This window comes from Tinamus guttatus, unplaced genomic scaffold (assembly GCF_059628265.1).
Source record: "Tinamus guttatus ecotype Peru unplaced genomic scaffold, ASM5962826v1 Tinamus_guttatus_pri_ptg000683l, whole genome shotgun sequence".
Lineage (NCBI taxonomy): Eukaryota > Metazoa > Chordata > Aves > Tinamiformes > Tinamidae > Tinamus > Tinamus guttatus.
The window spans coordinates 106181-126671 of NW_028289217.1; the positions used below are offsets into that span (position 1 = coordinate 106181).

Sequence of the window (20491 nt, forward strand, 5' to 3'; positions counted from 1 at the left end):
CCAGGGGAACCCATGGGTGCATGAGGGTCTCATGAGGGACCCGTGCATGCATGCACAGGACACCCATGGGTGCACAAGACACCCAGGCATGCACACGGGCACCCATGCATGCGCAGGGGCACCCATGGGTGCACAAGCGATCCACGCATGCACAGGAGGGCCCATGCACATGCAAGGCATGCACAGGGGCACCCATGGGTGCGCAAGGGATCCATGCATGCACAGGAGGGCCCATGCACATGCAAGGCACACACAGTGGCACCCATGGGTGCGCAAGGGATCCACGCATGCACAGGAGGGCCCATGCACACACAGGGGCACCCACGGCTGCAGAAGGGCCCCATGCACACGCAAGGCACCCACGGGTGCCGCCTGCGCCCGGCGCGGGCTCCCCGAGGGGCACCCTGGGGAGCCGGGGCGGGCGCCGGGGGCCGGGGCGGGCGCTGGCCCCTCGCCAGCCCGCGCGGCTGCCGGGCCGGGTGAGTCACACGCGGTGACTCAGCCGCGCGCCGGCCGCGCCAACAAACAGCGCGTCGCGCAGCAACGCGCCCGCCGCGGGCACCCTGCGTCCTGCAGCGTGCGCCCCGCGTATTGCACCCTGCATATTGCACCCTGCATATTGCACCGTGTCCCGCGTCCTGCAACGTGCCCTCCACAGACACCCTGCGTCCTGCAGTGTGCGCCCCGTGTATTGCACCCTGCATATTGCACCGTGTCCTGCGTTCTGCAATGCGCACGCTGCGTATTGCACTCTGCGTCCTGCAGTGTGCGCCCCGCATATTGCACCCTGCGTGTTGCACCCTGCGTATTGCACCGTGCTATGCGTCCTGCAACGCGCCCACCGCGGGCACCCTGCATCATGCAGTGTGCACCCCGCGTATTGCACCCTGCATATTGCACTGTGGCCATGCGTCCTGCAACGTGCCCTCCACAGGCACCCTGCGTCCTGCAGTGTGCGCCCCGTGTATTGCACACTGCGCGTTGCACCCTGCGTATTGCACCGTGTCCTGCGTTCCGCAATGCGCACGCTGCGTATTGCACCCTGCGTCTTGCAGTGTGTGCCCCGCATATTGCACCCTGCATATTGCACCGTGTCCCGCGTCCTGCAACGTGCCCTCCACAGGCACCCTGCGTCCTGCAGTGTGCGCCCCATGTATTGCACCCTGCATATTGCACCGTGTCCTGCGTTCTGCAACGCGCACCCTGAGTCTTTCACCCTGCATCCTGCATGTTGCACTGTGGCCATGCGTCCTGCAATGCGCTCGCCGCGGGCACCCTGCGTCCTGCAGTGTGCACCCCGCGTATTGCACCCTGCGCGTTGCACCCTGCATGTTGCACCGTGTCCTGCGTATTGCACTGTGCCATGCATCTTGCAATGCGCCCGCCGCAGGCACCCTGCGTCCTGCAGTCTGCGCCCCGTGTATTGCACACTGCGCGTTGCACCCTGCGTATTGCACCGTGCCATGCGTCGTGCAACGTGCACGCTGCATATTGCACCCTGTGTCGTGCAGTGTGCGCCCCGTGTATTGCACCCTGCGCGTTGCACCCTGCATATTGCACCATGTGCTGCGTCCTGCAACGCGCCCTCCGTGGGCACCCTGCGTCCTGCAGTGTGTGCCCCGAGTATTGCACACTGCGTGTTGCACCCTGCATATTGCACCGTTTCCTGCATATTGCACCGTGTCCTGCATCCTGCAATGTGCACCCTGCATATTGCACCCTGCGTTCTGCGTATTGTGCTGTGCCATGCATCCTGCAATGCGCCCGCCGTGGGCACCCTGCGTCCTGCAGTGTGCGCCCCGCGTATTGCACCCTGCACGTTGCACCCTGCATATTGCACCGTGTCCTGCGTATTGCACTGTGTCATGCATCCTGCAATGCGCCCGCCGCGGGCACCCTGCATCCTGCAGTGTGCGCCCCGAGTATTGCACACTGCGCGTTGCACCCTGCATATTGCACCGTGTCCTGCATCCTGCAACGTGCACGCTGCGTATTGCACCCTGCGTCCTGCATATTGCACCATGTCCTGCGTTCTGCAACGCGCCCGCCGCTGGCACCCTGCGTCCTGCGGTGTGCTCCCCGCGTATTGCACCCTGTGCATTGCACCCTGCATATTGCACCCTGCGTCCTGCGTATTGCACCGTGTCCTGCATTCTGCAATCTGCCCGCCGCGGGCACCCTGTGTCCTGCAGTGTGCGCCCACGTATTGCACCCTGTGTGTTGCAACGCGCACGCTGTGCATTGCACCCTGCTTATTGCATCATCTTGCGCCCTGCAAAGCGTACCCCGCATATTGCACCCTGCGTCCTGTGTATTGCACCGTGTCATGAGTCCTGCATTGTGCACCCTGCATATTGCACTGTGTCCTGCATATTGCACCCTGCGTCCTGCATCATCCTGCAACGCGCTCCCTGCATATTTCACCCTGTGTCCTGCACCCGTATCCTGCAACGTGCATCCTGCATCATCCTGTAATATGCACCTTGGATATTGCATCCTGCAACACGCACCTTGGATATTGCATCCTGCAACATGCACCTTGGATATTGCGTTCTGCATCCATGTTCTGTACCCTGCATTGTGCATCCTACATCTTGGATACTGCACCCTGCGGATCACACCCTGCACCCTGCTCCATGCACCAGCTTTTCCAGTGCTCCCCTGCGCTGCTCCGGGTGCTCCCTGGCAGCCTCCCGAGCCCATTTCCCCCGATCCCAGCTCCATGCACCCTTTGGCACGTCCCGGCACGTCCCGGTGCTCCACGGCACGGCCAGGATGGCGGGAGCTGCCCAGCCCGGCTCTGAGCAGCGGCATTCCCAGAGCCGGCTCCTCCTGGGAGCTGTTCCCGGTTCCCGTTTTAGCAACGCCCGGCGGCGGGGCCGGCGGAGCAGGCGTTGGCCCGGAGCGCGGGCAGCAGGAAGGAAGGAAGCGGAGGAGGAGGGAGCCGCTCGGAGCCGCTCGGAGCTGCGGGAAAGCCCTTCCCTGCTCCGATGCTGCCCGTGGGGACCGAGCACGTGGCGTGGGCGCATGGGGACATGGAGACACCTGCACATGGGCTCAGGGGTGGCCTCGTGCGTGGGGTGGCTTGAGGATGGGACAGGGACACAGGAATGGGGCACGGAACATGGGACGTGGGAGCGGACATGGGGATCTGGACACGGGACAGGGCCCGGGCACATGGCACAGGGCATGACATGGGAATGGGCATGGGACATAGGACTGGGCACGAGGAATGACGTGGGCACAGGGACATGGCCTGGGGACGGGGCGCAGGGACATGGTTTTGGGACATGGGGCAGCTATGGGGCACGGAATATGGCATGGGAATGGGCGTAGTCATGGGACACAGGCCTTGGGGTGGGAATAGGGCACGGGAATGGCATGGGCACAAGGCATGGGGCAGCGCATGGAACACGGGGCATGGTTATGGGGCACGGGGGCATGATATGGGACATGGTCGTGGGACATGGGACATGGTTATGGGACATGGGACATGGATGTGGGACATGGGACATGGTTATGGGACATGGGACATGGATGTGGGGCTGGGCATGGGGCTTCCATGCCCTGTCAATTGCTCCAGGCCCGGTCTCGTCTTCCCGGGCGGAAAGAGCTGCCTTTTCCCACCCCCCCCACCGCCCTCCTGCCCCAAATATTTGGATTTTTCTATGCCAACCGGGGGGGCCGCCCGCCCCCGCCCCCTGCAAGACGCTGCCCGCTTTTTCCAGCCGGCGCCCGGAGGAGCCGCTGAATCACGGCTGGAAAAAGCCGGGCGGGAGCCGCGCCGGAGGGCGGGAACCGGAGCGCGCGGGGCCCGCGAACGGCACCCAGGGGTGCCGGGCTCTGTGGGTGGCCCCGCGTGGCACCCAGGGGTGCAGTGCTCCATGGGTGGCTTTGCACGGCACCCAGGGGTGCGTGGCTCCCAAGGCAGCTCCGTGTGGCACCCGGGGGTGTCATTGCTCCGCAGGTGACGCTGCATGGCACCCAAGGGTGCCATTGCTCTGCTGGTGACACTGTAGAGCACCCAGGGGTGCCCAGCTTCATTGGTGGCCCTACATGCACCCATAAGTGCATTGCTCCAAGGTGGTCCTGCACGGGTGCCCAGGGCTCCATGAATGGGCCCACACGGCACCCATGGGTGCATTCCTCCACGGGTGGCCCCACACGGCACCCATGGGTGCAAGTGGCAATGCCAGAGCCAGGCGCTCCCCGTAAGCCACATTCCCGGCCGCATCCCCCGGGGACAACCGGGCGCTGCCGCCTCCGGCTCCGGAGCCGTTCCGGGAGGTCGGTGCCTGCGCCAGGGCCGGCGGTGCCCACGGCGGGCGCTGCCGGGACACGCGGGAGCGCGCGGCTGGTGACGCAGGCGGCAGGAATGCGGCCCGGCCGGCGCGGGGGCGGGCGCCCGCCCCACCGCCCCCGCCACCGGGAGGGGACATTGCTGCGGCGGGCACGCACGAGGGGGGCACGTTGCAGGGCACATTGCAGCATTGCATTGCTGCATGCATGCATTGTAATGTATGCATTTCGATGCACGCACTGTGGCGTGCGTGCGTTGCAATGTACGCATTTCAGTGTGGGGTGCAATGCAGAATGCATGTATCGCAGCGCGTGTTGCAGTGTGCGTGTTGCGTGCATGCATTGCAACATGCATGCGTTGTGTGTCGCAGCGTGCGTACATCGCGGCATGCATGCGGTGCAGTGCACGGCAGTTGCAGTGTGCATGCATTGCAGCGTGTACATTGCAGGGTTTACATTGCAGTGTGCGCAGTGCATGCATTGCAGTGTGCTGCGCATGCATTGCAGGACATGCAGTGAGTGCATTGCAGTGCACAGGGCAGATGGCCACAGAAAGGGACCCATGGGGACACAGGCCCAGGCAGAAGGGACGCAGGGGCCTATAGGGACACTGGGACATGGAGCCAGGCAGGAGGGTCCTGTGGGGACACAGGGACAGCCTCAGTGGGGACACATGGCCCCAGGACTGAGCCAGGGGGTCAGCTGGGGACGTTTGGGGACATGGTTGTGTTGTGGGGATACCTGGAGTCATGGGGACCCCCCCGGGTCAATGGGGACACTCGGCACCATGGGGACACCTGGAGCCACAGGGACACCTGGAGTCACGGGGCCACAGGGACCCCCAGAGCCCTGGGGACCCCATCGGACTGGGGCCGGGGCTGGGGCCACGCGTGGTCCCTCCCCAGCCATTGTTTATCCCGCTCGGAAACCCAAACCCTCCCGGCACTAATTGTATTTGGGAACTTCCAGGCATCTCCAGGGCGACGCGGTGACGGCAGCGCGGCCGGGCCGGATCCCGTCGGGAATGGGAACGCCGTCTTAACCCCCGGCACGCCGCCTGCCGCGCTGGCCCGTGTCCCCGCGGGGAGCCAGCCTGTCTCCCCATGTCCCTGCATGGGACCCCGGTGCGTCCCTGTATGCGCCGAGATGGGACCTCAAGACGTCCCCATGTCCCCAGCATGGCATGTCCACCTCTGAGCGCCCATGTGCTGGGACAGCACCCCCAGGATGTCCCCCCTTGGGTCCCCGTGTCCCCAGGATGGGACCCCAGCATGTCCCCCCTGTGTGCTGGGACAGGACTCTGAGATGTCCCCCGCTGTGTCCCCATGTGCTGGAACGGGACCCCCTTGTGTTCCCCCATGGGTCCTCATGTCCCTGTAATGGGACCCCCCGTGTGTCCCCAAGCACCCAGACAAGACCCCAGCATGTCCCTCCATAGAGTACCCATGCACTGGGATGGGACCCCCATGATGCCCCCCATGGGGTCCCCATGTCCCCAGATGGGATCCCTGAGATGTCCCCATGCACCAGGGCGGGACCTTGGCATGTCCCCTTGCAGGTCCCTGTATCCCTGCGTTGGGACCCCGGCATGTCCCCATGCCCTGAAATGGGACCATCAAGTTATTCCCACCATGGATCCCCATGTCCCCGGGACAGGGCCCCAGAACGTCCCCCTGTGGGTCCCCATGTTGGGACCCTGCAGCGGTGGCCGCGTCACGGGGCCGGGGGCCGGGCCGGGGCGGCCGCTCCGTCCTGGAACAACCACAGTGACGCGCGGCGGTTTCGCCGCTTCCGACGCGGCTCCGTGTTTAATGTCTGTGTGTGCGGCATCGCCATGGAGATCCCGGCCGGCACCGCCCGGGCTTCCCCGGCTGGGCCCCGCCGGCGCCGCCGGCATCGCCGCCGGCACTGCACGGATCCCTGCTGGCGCAGCCAGCCCTTGGGATTGCATCCATGTGCTGGCATTGCGGCCATCCCCTGGGATTGCAACCATCCCCCGGGATTGTAGCTATCCCCCGGGATTGCAGCTATCCCCTGGGATTGTAGCTATCCCCTGGGATTGCAAACATTCCCCGGAATTGCAACCATTCCCCAGAATTGCAACCGTCCCACAGGATTTGCAGCCTTCCCCGGGATCACAGACACATCCCTAGGATATGTGCTCCCATGATCGGATCCATCCCCTGGCATTGCAATCCGTCCCCTGGCATTGCAGCCGTCCCCTGGAATTGCAGCCGTCCCCAGGAATTGCATCCGTTCCCCAGGGTTGCATCCGTCCTCCGAGGTTGCATCTGATCCCCCAGGATTGCACCCGATCCCCCAGGATTGTATCTGTCCCCCGGAATTGCATCCGTCCCCTGAGGTTGCATCTGATCCCCCAGGATTGCATCCATCCCCCAGGATTGCATCCATCCCCCAGAATTGCATCCGTCCCCCGGAATTGCAGCCATCCCCCAGGGTTGCATCCGTCCCCCGAGGTTGCATCTGATCCCCCAGGATTGTACCCGATCCCCCAGGATTGCACCCACCCCCTGGCATCGCATCCATGCCCCAGGACTGCGTGTGTCCCCTGTCGTCACCTCCATCCCCAGCATCGCAGCCATGCGCCGGAATCGTGGCCATCCCCCAGGATTGCATCTGTCCCCTGGGATTGTATCTGTCCCCAGCACCGCATCCGATCCCTGGCATCGCAGCCATCCTTTGGGATTGCATCTGTCCCCTGCCATGGCAGCTGTCCCTAGCACTGCATCCGTCCCCTGGCACCGTGTCCGTCCCCGGGACATGTGCTCCCGCCATCGCATCCGTCCCCGGCATCGCATCCGTCCCCGGGATCGCATGTGTCTGCCGGCATTGCTTCCGTCCCCGGGATGCCTGTGCCTGCCACAGCCTCTGTCCCTGTCCTCGCGTCACCGGCTCAGTGTCCCCAGGTCACCAGCTCAGTGTCCCCACACTGTGGGCACCGCTGTCCCCCAGGGCCAGGGCGGACCAGGGCGCTGGCAGGACCTGGATGGGGACACTCACACCATGGGGTGACATTTCCGTGTCACAGGGACGAGGCGTTTGCATATTTGGGGGACAAGAGGTGGCACGTCACAGGACACTCGCACACGCAGGGGCCAGGACATTGGCACCCTTGGGGACAGGGACATTAGCACACCCGGAGGTGGGACCATTGCACCCTGGGGGCCCCTTTGCACACTTGGGGACTGGGACATTTGTACCCTCATAGACAGGGACCTTTGCACACTCCAGGGCCAGTGTCTGCACACTTGGGGACCAGAGCGTTTGCACACGGGAGGCCTGGGACATTTACACACTTGGGGACCAGGACCTTTATACACTTGGGGACAGGGACATTTGCACACCCAGGGCTCAAGTCCTTGCACCCCCGGGGCCCGGGACATTTACACACTTGTGGCCCAGACCCTTTGCACACTCAGGGACTGGGACATTCACTCCCTTAGGGACAGGGCCCTTTGCACACTCAGGACCCGCTCCCTTTGCGCTCCCATTCCCGGTCTCTTTGTGCTCCCATTCCCAGGCTCTTTGCACGCCCGTTCCCGGTCCGACGGCGGCCCCGAAAGGGTGCGGAGCCGCGGGGGGGGGGACGCGGCGAGGCCCCTCCCGCCGCCGCCGCCGTCGCGGCGCTCCCGGGGCGGAGCGAAGCTTTTAAAAAGCGAATTCGCTGCGTGGAGTAAAAGTGAAGCGACGGCGGCGCCGCGGCCGCGGTGAGAGCCGGGACCCTGGGGGGGCACCGGGACCGGGGGGGGCACCGGGAGCGGGAATTCGGGGGGGAAACGGGGCGAGGAAGCGGGTCCGGGGGGAGGTCGGAAGCGGCGGCGGCGCCGCGAGCGTGGGAAAAGGCGGCGGGAAATTCCCGGGCTCGGGAAAGGGGCCGAGGGGCCGGGAAGCGGGCTCGGGAGCCGGGAACCGGCCTCGGGAGCCGAGAACCGGGCTCAGGAAGCGGGAAAACGGCTTCAGGAAGCGCGATCCGGCGCCGGGAGCCGCGGCCGGGCCGGGGCGGCGGCTCCGGGAGCGCGGGCGCCCACGCGTGTCCGCGCCGCCGGGGAGGGGGACGGCTGGAAGCGCCGTGGAGGGCGGAGGGCACCGGGAAAGGACCGGGAAAGGATCGGGAAGGGTCCGGGGGGGGAGTTAGGCCCGGCCTGGCCGCCGCCGCCGCGCGTGATTCATCCTTTCCCCCCGCGGCGCTGCGTGTGCGGGCGGGCGCCGACGGGGCGGCCCCGTCGCGCTCCGCCCCGGCCCGGCCGCCGCCCACCGCTGTCCCGAGTTGGCCCGGGCTCAGTTCGCCGAGGGAGGGGCCAGGGCGGGGTGGGGGGGGAAGGCAGGGAAGGAAGAGCCGGGCGGGCCCTGACGGCGATTCTCTAGTGTCTCGTATAGGGGTTGTGCTGGGGGGGGCGATTCTCGGCGGTCTCGTATAGGGGTTGTGTTTGGGGGTGGATTCTCCGTGGTCTTATATAGGGGTTGTGCTGGGGGGGGGGGGGGGATTCTCGGCGGTCTCGTATAGGCATTGTGTTTGGGGGGGGGGGGGATTCTCCGCGGTCTCATATAGGAGTTGTGCTGGAGGGGGATTCTCTGTGGTCTCGTATAGAGATTATGTTGGGGGGGATTCTCCGTGGTCTCGTATAGGGATTGTGCTGGAGGGGGATTCTTTGCAATCTCATATAGGGATTGCGCTGGAGCGTGATTCTCCGTGGTCTCGTATAGGGCTTGTGTTGGAGGGGGATTCTCTGCAGTCTCATATAGCGGTTGTGTTTTGGGGGGGGATTCTCTGCAGTCCCGTATAGCGGTTGTGTTTTGGGGGGGGATTCTCTGCAGTCCTGTATAGGGCTGCACGGAGAGGCCGCCCCCGTGGATGGGAGCTGCCGTGGGTTCTCGGGTGTCTCATATGGGCTCCTGCGGCCTCCCCGCGGGCAGCGCTCCCGGGGCTTCTCCTGGGGCCCACGGGCTCCCGGTGGAGCGGCTCTGGTGTCCCGTATAGGGTTGTGCCCCTGGCAGGCAGCAGCCACCCTGTGGGGCGGCACCCCCTGTGGATTCTCCAGTGTCTCCTATGGGGCTGTGCTCCTGCTGGGATACGCCGCCCTGTCGGGCAGTGCCATTGGGGATTCTCCAGTGTCTCGTATGGGGGGTTGCGCTCCCGATGGGAGAAGCTGCCCTACTGGGCAACACCCCTGTGGATTCTCCAGCGTCTTGTATGGGGTTGTGCTCCCGGCACCGACCTGGCGGTGCCGTCGTGTTGCCGCTCGTTCCTGGCTTCCCGACATGCCGGAGCTTCCCATGGCAGCCGGCGCTCCCTCTCCGACGCCTCCGGGCTCTGCCTGGCTCCATCCCGGCTTGTTCGGGCAGCACCTCGCTCGCCGGGGGCCCAGGCGTCCGGGCGGGCCGTTGGCGGCGGCGCTGCCGGGTGCTGTTTATCCCTGGCTTTTTTTGGGCCCTTTCCACCCGTTTCCTTTGAAGTGCGCCCGTTGCCGGAGCGACGGTGATGTCAGGCCGGGGCAGGCGCCGGCGTTCCCGGCCCGCGACGCCGCCGGGCCGCACGCGGAGCCGGGCCGCGCTGCCAGCGCCGCGCCCGGATGCCTGGGCCCCTGTGGCCGGGATGGGGACGCCGGGCGTTCGGGAACAGCAACGGAGGATCCCATCCCCATTCCCAACCATGGGGGTGTCACCGCCGCGGCGACGCTTGGGCAGCAGCCGTGTGGCTTCTCCAGGGTCTCGTATGGGGTTGTGCCCCGCGCGGCGCTGGCACCGCGGTGCCACCGCGCGCGTCCCCACGCGGCCTCACGTGTCCCCTCCGCGTGGCACGTGCCGGCGCCGTGACTCAGCCCCGGCGTTGGCGCCAACGCCCTCCCCACGGGCGAGCGCGGGGGGGCCCAGGCATCCGGGCACCTGCCCTCCCCCTCTGCACGTGGCCGGGTTATTTTTACCGCTGGCGCCGGCACCCAACAAGGGACCATCGGAGCCGGACTTTTCCCAACCCCAACGGGGACCTGGAAGCGGCCGCTCCGCCGGGATGCACCCGCACGGGGCCCAGGCGTCCGGGCCGGGCCCAGGCGTCCGGGCCGGGGACCCTGGGCGAGAGGAGGCGGCGGCGGGTGCCAGCGCCGGACCCCACCCTGCCGAGCCGCCGCTTCCGGCCCCGATCCCGGCTGCTCCGGAGCTATTTTTAGGGCCGGCACGGAGCCCAGCCGGCTGCTGCCGCCCGCAGGGGGGGACGCAGGGGGGACGTGATGGGGACGGCGGCGCTGGCGGGACCCCCCTCACCGCGGCACCTTCCTCTCCTCAGGTGACACCGGGGGACACCGCGAGGACGGGGACGCCGGCAAGGGGCCCAGGCGTCCGGCGGCCGCAGTTCGTCGGGTGGCTCCGAGGAGACGATGCCGCCCGGTCGCCGCGTCCCCTCGTGCTGCTGCCGCCCGCCGGGGTTCCTGGCGATGCGATTTTTGTACTCGGCTGCCCAAAATCACATTGCCAGGGATTTCCAACGGGCGCCGGCGCCCGCGCCGGGACGGACGCACGGACACGGGCAGCGCGTGGGACAAGGGGACACGAGGAGCAGCCGGGACAGGGGGACAGATGGGGGGGACATGAGAAATGAGTGTCCGGAGCAGGGGGAGGAGACCTGGCCATGGGGGGAAGGACATAGGGAAGGACAGATGGGGGTGACATGGGGACAGATGGGGGTGACATGGGGACAGATGGGGGGGTCATAGGGACAAATGGGGGCCCTTGGGGACATATAGAGGGGACAGGGGGGATGGATGGGGGGACCTGGGCATGGATGGAGGGACCTGGGCATGGATGGAGAGACATAGGGAAGGATGGGGGGGACTATGGGGACACATTGGGGGGGGGTCATGGGGAAAGAGGGACATCGGGACGGATGGGGGGACCTGGGCATGGATGGAGGGACATAGGGAAGGATGGGGGGGTCATGGGGACAGATGGGGGGGTCATGGGGACATAGAGGGGACAGAGGGAGGGAACAGAGGGATGGATTCGGGGACCTGGGCATGGATGGAAGGACATAGGGAAGGATTGAGGGGACTAGGGAGACAGATCGGGGGGTCATGGGGACATAGAGGGGACAGCAGGAGGGGACAGAGGGACATGGGGACGGATGGGGGGGACCTGGGTATGGATGGAGGAATATAGGGAAGGATGGAAGGGACTATGGGGACAGATGGGGGGACATGGGGACATAGAGGGGACAGAGGGAGGGCATAGAGGGACGTGGGGACGGATGGGGGGATCTGGGCATGGATGGAGGAATATAGGGAAGGATGGAAGGGACTATGGGGACAGATGGGGGGACATGGGGACATAGAGGGGGACAGAGGGAGGGCATAGAGGGACATGGGGACGGAGATGGGGGGAATATAGGGAAGGATGGGGGGGTCATGGGGGACATAGAGGGGACAGAGGGAGGGAACAGAGGGACGGATGGGGGGGACCTGGGCATGGATGGAGGAACATGGGAAAGGATGGAGGGGACATAGGGACACAGAGGGCCCGTGGGGACGGATGGGGGGCCCGGGGCGCAGGGCTTAGCCCACCTGTGAACAGCGTCTGCCGCCCGCCTCCTGTTCACAGTGGCTAAGTTCCGCGGCCCGGCGCCCCGGACGCCGGGGCCCCCCCGCGCGCCGGCCCGGCCGCCCGGGCGCTGCCTCCCGTGCCTACTGAGCTGATACGCAGTTGCTTTGCCTAAACTGGCTCAGTTCAGCAGGAACAGGAGTCGGGGCGCCGCCACCGCCCGGACGCCTGGGCCCGCTGCGGGGGCCGGACACCTGGGCCCCTTGGTGGGGTGTTGGAGGTGGGGGGGTTTCCTCATTACAGGGGGGCGCAAGGGCCCAGGCGTCCGGGCTGCTTGATGCCCCCCCCCCCACTGCTACTCGGCCCCACGGTGGCGGCCGAGGGGGCCAGGGCGTCGGGCACCCCGCCCAGCCCCCACGGCGCGGCCCGCCTCCATTAAACTTGTTGCTTTCCAAAATAAAGGCGAGGAGCGAGTCCATAAAATGCAGGAAATTTCAGGGAATTTCCCTGATGTCACAGCGAAGGAGAGGGGGGAGAGGAGGGGAGGCGGGGCTTAAGGCAGGGCCCGCCCCGTCGGGGCTTGCCCACGTGGCCCCCGGACGCGGCGCCTTTAAGAAGCTCACGCCCCGCCCCGTCATCGCTGATTGGCCGCGGCCGCCTTCAGCTCCTCATTGGGCCGCATTGCTGTCAATCAGCGCGGCCACGCCGGAGGGGAGGGGCGGAGCGCGGCTGTCAATCGGGACTCGGATCCACCAATCAGCCGCGGAGGCGCCGCGGCGGGGGCGGGGCCTCGAGCGCTCCATTCATAACTTGGCGAAGGCGGCAGCTACGTCACGACGGGGCGGGGGGGGTTCCCCGTCCCGCCCACGGGAGCCCCGATCCGGGGAACCCCCCCCCCCTCAATGAGACCCCAATTTCTCCCTCTCAGGAGCCCCCCTGCCCTGGGTCCCCCCCCAATCCCATCCCTGAGAAACCGCCCCCGCCCCCCCCCACCGTCACACAGATCCTGGGGACACCCCCCGCCCCCAAATCTGCCCCCCAACCCACTCTGTCACCCTGAACCCGCCCCTCACAGCAGGACACATGGGGCCAGATCTGCCCCCCCCCTCATTGAAGAGAGAGTGACCCCCCCCCCCAAGCCACCCCAGCTCAACCCAGTCATTGAGGGAGAGTGGGGGGGGGCAAACAACAGCTCCACCCCCCCCTTTTATTACAAACAGTGACAAAAACAGCTGAGCCGGACGCACTCGTGACATGTCGAGCCCTCCAGCAGCAATTGGGGTTTGGGCGGGGGCAGAGCTCTGCCCCCTTCCCCCCCCCACAACAGCTATTGCCTGGGGGGGGGTTGGAGGGGGGGGGGTCAGGCCTGGCCCTTCTTGGCTTTGCCCTTCTTGGCGGGGGGGGCCGGGGGGGGCCTTCACCAGCGCCAGCCCCCGGGGCAGCGAGGAGCCGGCGCGGAGCAGGACCTCCCGCTCGATCCGCATGCGGACAACCGACCTCCAGGCTCTGCGGGGGGGGGGGGCGAGTAGGGGAGGGGGGGCTCCATCCCAGCCCCCCCCCACCCCGCGTCGAGCCCCCCTCCTCCCCCTTTCCCTCTCACCTTCTTGAGTTTCTGCTGCTGGATCACGCGGAGCTTCTTGGGGGCGATGGTGCGAGCTGGAGGGGGGGTACAAGGGCTAATGCTGGGGGGGGGGCCCTGTGACCCCCTCCCCAAGAGCCTCTCTCAATCCTCCCCCATGACCCCCCTGCCCGTAGATCCCCTTTAATCCTGCCCCCTGCCAGGGGGTCCCTTTGACTCCCTGCCCGTGACCCCCCATCAAGAGCTTCTCTTAACCCTCTCCCCCGTGACCCTCCTCCCCATAGGCCCCTTTTAATCCTACCCCCCCCCCGGGGGGGTCCCTTTGACTGCCCCCCACGACCCCCTCCCCCAGGGCTCCCCACAGAGACCCCCCCCCCTAAAGGGGCTTCCCCCTCCCCAAACGATGACTCCCCTCCCCAATAGCTCCTTCCTCCTGCCCCCCTCGAGCTCCCTTTAATGACCCCCCCCCCAGAGGCTCCTCCTCTCCTGCTCCCCCCTAGGGCCCCCCCAAAACGACTGTCCCCCCCCCCCCCCTCAGGTCTCTTTCTTCCTCCCCCTCCTCCTTCCCGGGCCTTGGGTCTCCCTCCCCAATGGTCCCCCCCCGCCTTAAAGGGTCCCCATTCCGCCCCTCCCTCCTCCCCGGCTCCTCACCTCCCTTCCGCGGCCCCCGGGCCGCCGTAGCCGCCGCCGCCGCCGCCTTTCCCGGCCGCTTCGCCGCCGCCTTGGGCCTGCCCTGCGCCATGCCGCACCGCCGCTTCCGCCTTCTGCCCCGCCCCGCGGCACGCCGGGATGTAGCGAGGCGGAAGCGCCGTGGGGTGGGCGCTTCGCAGAGCAAGCAGGCGCAAGGCGCGCCGGGATACACCGAGGCGGAAGCGCCGGGACGGGTCTAGCCACGCAGTGCAGGCTGGGATGCAACGAGGCGGAAGCATAGAGGGCTGGCGCTCTGCACTGGGGCCAGCGCAGGGCACGGCGGGATACAACGAGGCGCAAGCGGTCCTCCCGCTCCGCCCCCCTCGCCACCGTCGTTAACGGGGACACCGGAGGCCGCGTTTTCCACCGTAAAGGGGTTTATTGAGGGTCGCCGTGGCCGCCCGCCGCGACCAGGCCTGGCGCAGCTCGCTGGGCGCGTAGACGCCCATCTCGGTGATGATGCCGCCCGTGATGAGCTCGTGCGGGGTGACGTCGAAGGCCGGGTTCCACACGGGGACGCCTGCGGGGACACCGGGACGGCGTCAGCGCGGCCTCGAGCCCGCCAGGGACAGCAGAAAGGCCCTGGGGACACCGCAACCGCCCTGCGGATGCTGCCACCCCCATAGGGGACATCCTCATGCCATGGGGGTCACTGTCTTCCCCCTGGGGACAACCTTGGTCCATGGGGGACAGTGTCACTCCCTGGGGGACAGGCCAGCTCTTTGGGGCACTCTCATTCCACTGCAACACCAGGGGGACATATCAAGCCTAAGGGACAACCCATGGGGGACACCACAAGCCCCATAGGGACATGTCCACTTTAAGGGACAACGTGAGGCCTTGGGGACACCGCCAGCCGTGCTACAAACCCAAGGGGACACTGCAACCCCCATAGGGACATGCCCACCCTAAGGGACAACCTCAGGCCCTGGGGGACACTGCAATACCCTAGGGACAACCTCATGCCATGGGTGACACTGCCACCGCCCTGGGACATCCCCATCCTGTCCCCATCCAGCAGCCCCCCAGGGAGATGGGGACAGGGACACCAGCCCTCTGGGCCACCCAAAAGTGACAGGGACAGCAAGATCCCCATTACCCCATAGGACCTGCCAGAGGGGACAAGTGCTTGGGGGGACAGATTGGGGACAGCGGGGACGCACCTGGCGCGGCCACGGGGGACACCCTGGCAGTGGGTGAGCTCGACGGCGGGACGCTCCTCGATGGGGATGGCGTCCCCGTCGGGCAGCGCGAGGTCACACGACGAGCTGGGGGCCGCCACGTAGAAGGGGACGCCGTGGTGACGGGCCACCAGCGCCAGCTGGTAGGTGCCGATCTTGTTGGCCGTGTCACCGTTGGCGGGCCACCCTGTCGGCTCCCACCACCACGGCTGGCGGGCGAGAGGCGTCAGCGCCCACCGGGGCCGCACGCGGCGTCCCCGCGTCCCCCCGTCCCCCGTCTCACCGTCGATGCCGCGGTGCCGCACGGCGGCGGCGGCGGCGCTGTCGGCGACGAGGGTGACGGGGACGGCGTCGTGGAGCAGCTCGAAGGCCGTGAGCCGGGCGCCCTGGTTGTAGGGCCGCGTCTCGGTGCAGTAAGCGCGCGCCAGGCGGCCCTGCGCGTGCAGCGAGCGCACGACGCCTGCGCGGGGGACACGCTGAGCGCGGGGGACGGCCCCGCCGCGCGGCGCCCGGCCCGCGCCGGGGCCACCTACCCAGCGCGGTGCCGTAGCCGGCCGTGGCCAGCGTGCCCGTGTTGCAGTGGGTGAGCAGGGTGACGGGGCCGGGCGGCGCGCGCTCCAGGATGTGGCGGCGCCCGTGCGCGCCGATGCTCCGGTTGTCCTCGAGGTCCTTCCGGAGCAGGGCCTCCGCGTGCTCCACGACGCTGGCGGGAGCCGCGGCCCTCCGTTGCGGCTCCGGAGGCGACATCCCGCATCCCGCCGCGCTCCCTGCCCTCCTGCATCCCCGTTCCCCATGGTGCCGGGTCCCCCTCCATCCCTGCTCCTCTGATGCCACTGGGAATCCTCCAGCCCCCCAGTCCTTGAGATCCCACTGGGAATCCTGCTGCCCCCTCGATCCCTGAGATCCCACTGGGAATCCTGCTGCCCCCTCGATCCCTGAGATCCCACTGGGAATCCTGCTGCCCCCTCGATCCCTGAGATCCCACTGGGAATCCTGCTGCTCCCTCGATCCCTGAGATCCCACTGGGAATCCTGCTGCCCCCCTCGATCCCTGAGATCCCACTGGGAATCCTGCTGCCCCCTCGATCCCTGAGATCCCACTGGGAATCCTGCTGCCCCCTCGATCCCTGAGATCCCACTGGGAATCCTGCTGCCCCCTCGATCCTGAGATCCCACTGGGAATCCTGCTGCCCCCTCGATCCCTGAGATCCCACTGGGAATCCTGCTGCCCCCTCGATCCCACGTCCTGTGTCTCTCCCCAGGTACCCTCCATCCTCCCGATCCTACATCCTCCATCCCCATGATCCAGCCTCCCCTCCAGGCTTCCAGCATCCCTGTGATCCTGCATCCTCAGTGTCCAGGTGCTCTATCCCACAATCCTGCTCCCCCCCAGCATCCTCCATCCCTGTGGATCTTGCATCCTCCATCCCCACTGAGGATCCTCTGATCTCACATCCTCCATCCCCCGATCCCGCTTCCTCCATCCCCGATTCCGCATCCCTGCTCCCCATTGAACATCCCTCCATCCTCTGATCCCGCTTCCTCCATCCCCCGATCCCGCATCCCTGCTCCCCACCACGGATCCTCCATTCCCCCAATCCCACGAGCTCTGTCCTCCTAATCCCGTTTCCTCCATCCCCAATCCCGTTTCCTCAATCCCCCCAATCCCGCATCTCTGCTCTCCACCCAGCATCCTCCATCCTCCTGATCCCGCTTCCTCCATCCCCCCGATCCCGCATTCCTGCTCCCACCACGGATCTGCCATTCCCCAAATCCCATGAGCTCTGTCCTCCCGATTCCATTTCCTCAATCCCCCCAATCCCGCATCTCTGCTTCCCACCCAGCATCCTCCATCCTCCTGATCCAGCTTCCTCCATCTCCCCGATTCTGCATTCCGGCTCCCCGCCCAGCATCCTCCATCCCCCTTGATCCCGCTTCCTCCATGCATCCCTGCTCCCACCACGGATCCTCCATTCCCCAAATCCCACGAGCTCTGTCCTCCTGATCCCATTCCTCCATCCCCTGATCCCGTTTCCTTAATCCCCCAATCCTGCATTTCTGCTCCCCACTGAGCCTTCTCCATCCCCTTGATCCCGCTTCCTCCATCTCCCCGATTCCACATTCCAGCTCCCCACCGAGCCTTCTCCATCCCCCTTGATCCTGCTTCCTCCATCCCTCTGATCCCGCATTCCTGCTCCCCACTGAGCCTTCTCCATCCCCCTTGATCCCGCTTCCTCCCGCCCCCGATCCCACATTCCTGCTCCCCACTCAGCATCCTCCATCCCCCTGATCCCGTTTCCTCCATCCCCCCCGATCCCGCATTCCTGCTCCCACCGAGCCTTCTCCATCCCCCTGATCCCGCTTCTCCGCCTTCCCGCTCCCGCCACCTGTCCCGCAGCTCCTGGACGGTGACTCCGGGATGCCGGGCGCGTTCCCGCAGCGCCTCCCGCAGCCTCCGGGCCTCGCGCTCCATGTTCACGGCCGTGGGCCGGGGCCGTGAGCAGGAATTCCAGGCGCCGGCCCACGAATTCTGCAGCTCCCGCGCGTCGTCCCGGGGCCCCGCACCGCCCTGCAGCTCCACGGCCAGGCTCAGGCAGCCCACGAGGGCGATGGCCGGGGCTCCCCCGCACCTGCGCCGGGGACACGGATGATCCGGTGCCACCGGACGCCGCCGGCATTCCCAGCATTCCCGCCGCTCACCTCCATGGAGCGGATGGCTTCCCAGGCGCGCTCCACGCTGTCCACGGCCTCATAGCGGAGCTGCCCGGGAAGCAGCAGCTGGTTGAGGATGGAGAGGGAGCCGCGGCGGTAGCGGATCGCTTCCAGGCTCATGGTTCCCAACGGAAGCGGCTCCGGTGCTTCCTGCTTTCCCGCGCGCCGCCGAGGGGAGGGCCCAGGCGGAGGCGGCGCCGGGCACGGAAGCGCTCGGCTCTTTCCGGGTGCTGCAAAGTCCCTTTAATCCGCACAGCGGGAAGGGGGAGCGGATATAAATTATTGGGGAAGGGGACCGGAATGGCGAGGTTGGCTCCGGGACCAGCCCGGAGCGAGTGGAAACGGCGGGGGGGGGACGGGACACGGGGACCGGCCCCGCTCAGGCGCTTTCCGAATCCGAGTCCGAGTAGTCGGCGACGAGGGAGGTGTTGGAGGCACCGGGGGCCCCTACGGAGCCGTCCCGGGGGGCCCCCGCGGGATCCGCAGGCTCCGGGAGGCCGCTTCCCGGTGCCGCCTCCGCTCCCTCGGGATCCGCAGGCTCCCGGAGGCCGCTTCCCGGTGGCCGCCTCCGCTCCCTCGGGATCCGCGGGAGCCTCCGAGCGCCTCCGGACGATGCCCAGGCAGGCGGGGGGGCCCCGCGGCGGGACCGGGCGCCTGCCCGGGCTCCGCGTGGGCCGCGCGGAGCCGCTCGGAGCGAACCAGGAGCGGGCCGAGATCTCCGTGCGCTTCAATCCGCTGCTTGTCCTCGTAGGCTGCGGAGCGACGGGGACAACGTGAGGGCCACGCGGTGGGGACGGGCCCCCCCCGCAGGCCGGGGACACCCCCGCGTGCCGGGAACACCCCCCCGCATCCCGGGATGCCCCTCCGGATCCCGGGATGCCCCTCCGGATCCCGGGACGCACAGTCGGGACTGTGGTACTTGAGCAGCGCCGCCAGGCGCCGATCCTCCTCGGCCTCCGGCACCAGCGGGATGCTCAGCCCGGCCTTCGCCTGCAGCGCCGCCGCCTCCTCCTCCTCCTCCCGCAGCGTCTTCTTCTCCTCCTGCAGCGGCGGAGGAAAAGCGGGAATGTGGCAGGATGGGAAAGGAGCGCCGGGAGCTCCGCGGGGCGCGCGGACTCACCCGGAAGCGCCTCCGGAGCAAACTGTTGAGGGCAAAATCGTCCTTCCAGGCGCTCTGGGCCTCGCGGAGGCCGGCCAGGGTGGGCACGGCGCGCTGCAGCACGGCGCGGTCCGCGGCTCCGTGCTCCAGCCGGTACATGGCATCCGTCTCCAGCTTCTCCTTGGCCTCGCTCGCTGCGGGAAGGCCACGGATAAGCGGCGGCGGCCGGCGGCATTCCCGGCGTTCCCGGCGGGACTCACCGGTGGGCAGGACCTGCGCGTTGTCCGCCATGTCCCAGCGCTCCTCCTTGCGCCGGGCGCCGCTCACGATGACGTAGTCGCAGCCCGCGGGGTCCGTCTGCATCTCGATGTAGTTGACGCACAGGTGACACTTCATGCGGAACCTGCGGGCCCAGGGGACAGGGACGGTGGCATCTCTGACACGAGGGCCACCGCCGTGGGTGTCCCCTGGGAAGGGGACACGGCCCCTGGCACCCACCTGTAGATGGGGGTCGTGTAGTAGGTGCCGACTTTCTTCTTTTCCGCGTTGTACCGGACTCCTACGGAAAGGTGGAGGATGAGACCGGCGGCCGCCGTGTCCCCATGGCCCCCGGGACACTCGGGATGTGGCGGAAGGGGAGGAAGGAGGACGGAGAGGGATCAGGGACACCTTGGGATTGCTGGTTGGGGGGGGGTCCGGGTCGTGCTGGGGGTGGATCTGGGACACCCAGGATGTTCCAGAGGGGATGAAGGAGGATAGAGGGGGGTCAGGGACATCTCGGGAATGTCAGAGAGATCCTGGGACACTCCGGGGAATGAAGAGGCTGGGAGGGGGACACCAGGGACATCTTGGGAATGTTGGATAGGGGCCCAGGAGGCACTGGAAGGCACCTGGGATGTGCCAGAGGAGGATGAAGGAGCTGGATGGGGATGAAGGAGGCCAGAGGAGGATCAGGGACATCTTGGGAATGCTGGATAGGGGCCCAGGAGGCACCGGAGGGCACCTGGATGTGCCAGAGGAGGATGAAGGAAGCTGGATGGGGATGAAGGAGGCCAGAGGAGGATCGGGGACATCTTGGGAATGCTGGATAGGGGCCCAGGAGGCACGGAGGGCACCCGGGATGTGCCAGAGGAGGATGAAGGAAGCTGGATGGGGATGAAGGAGGCCAGAGGAGGATCGGGGACATCTTGGGAATGCTGGATAGGGGCCGAGGTCGTGCTGGGGGGACCCGGGACAGCCAGAACATTCCAGAGCGGATGGAGGAGGACGCAGGGGGCTCGGGACATCTCGGGGACACCGGCAGGAACTTGGGGAACACGGAACGTGCCCGACGGGGCTTGGGGACATCCCAGGAAGAGCAGCGGGGACCGGGGCCATCCCGGGA

The 20491-nt window shown here is 67.2% G+C and overlaps 3 protein-coding genes across 3 annotated transcripts; all 3 read right to left on the reverse strand.

The window, feature by feature from the left end:
- Positions 1–12481: 12481 nt before the first annotated feature.
- CUNH19orf53 (chromosome unknown C19orf53 homolog) lies at positions 12482–14195 on the reverse strand. The gene is given in 5 exon segments (XM_088536620.1): positions 12482–12514; positions 13182–13337; positions 13339–13353; positions 13448–13503; positions 14078–14195. Coding segments are annotated over 5 exon segments (351 nt in total). The 5' UTR covers positions 14169–14195.
- Positions 14196–14451: 256 nt separating this feature from the next.
- On the reverse strand, positions 14452–18128 carry MRI1 (methylthioribose-1-phosphate isomerase 1). Its single transcript, XM_088536622.1, is given in 8 exon segments — positions 14452–14636; positions 15280–15295; positions 15297–15476; positions 15478–15506; positions 15581–15757; positions 15831–16000; positions 17684–17926; positions 17959–18128. Coding segments are annotated over 8 exon segments (1170 nt in total).
- A 259-nt stretch (positions 18129–18387) lies between these two features.
- YJU2B (YJU2 splicing factor homolog B) lies at positions 18388–19674 on the reverse strand. Its single transcript, XM_088536623.1, has 6 exons — positions 19606–19674; positions 19368–19510; positions 19129–19301; positions 18857–19049; positions 18656–18760; positions 18388–18455 (listed from the first exon to the last, which is right to left on the reverse strand). Exons 2-6 carry the CDS (start codon positions 19501–19503, stop codon positions 18388–18390), a joined length of 675 nt encoding a protein of 224 aa, XP_088392749.1. The 5' UTR covers positions 19504–19510; positions 19606–19674.
- Between the last annotated feature and the right edge of the window lie 817 nt (positions 19675–20491).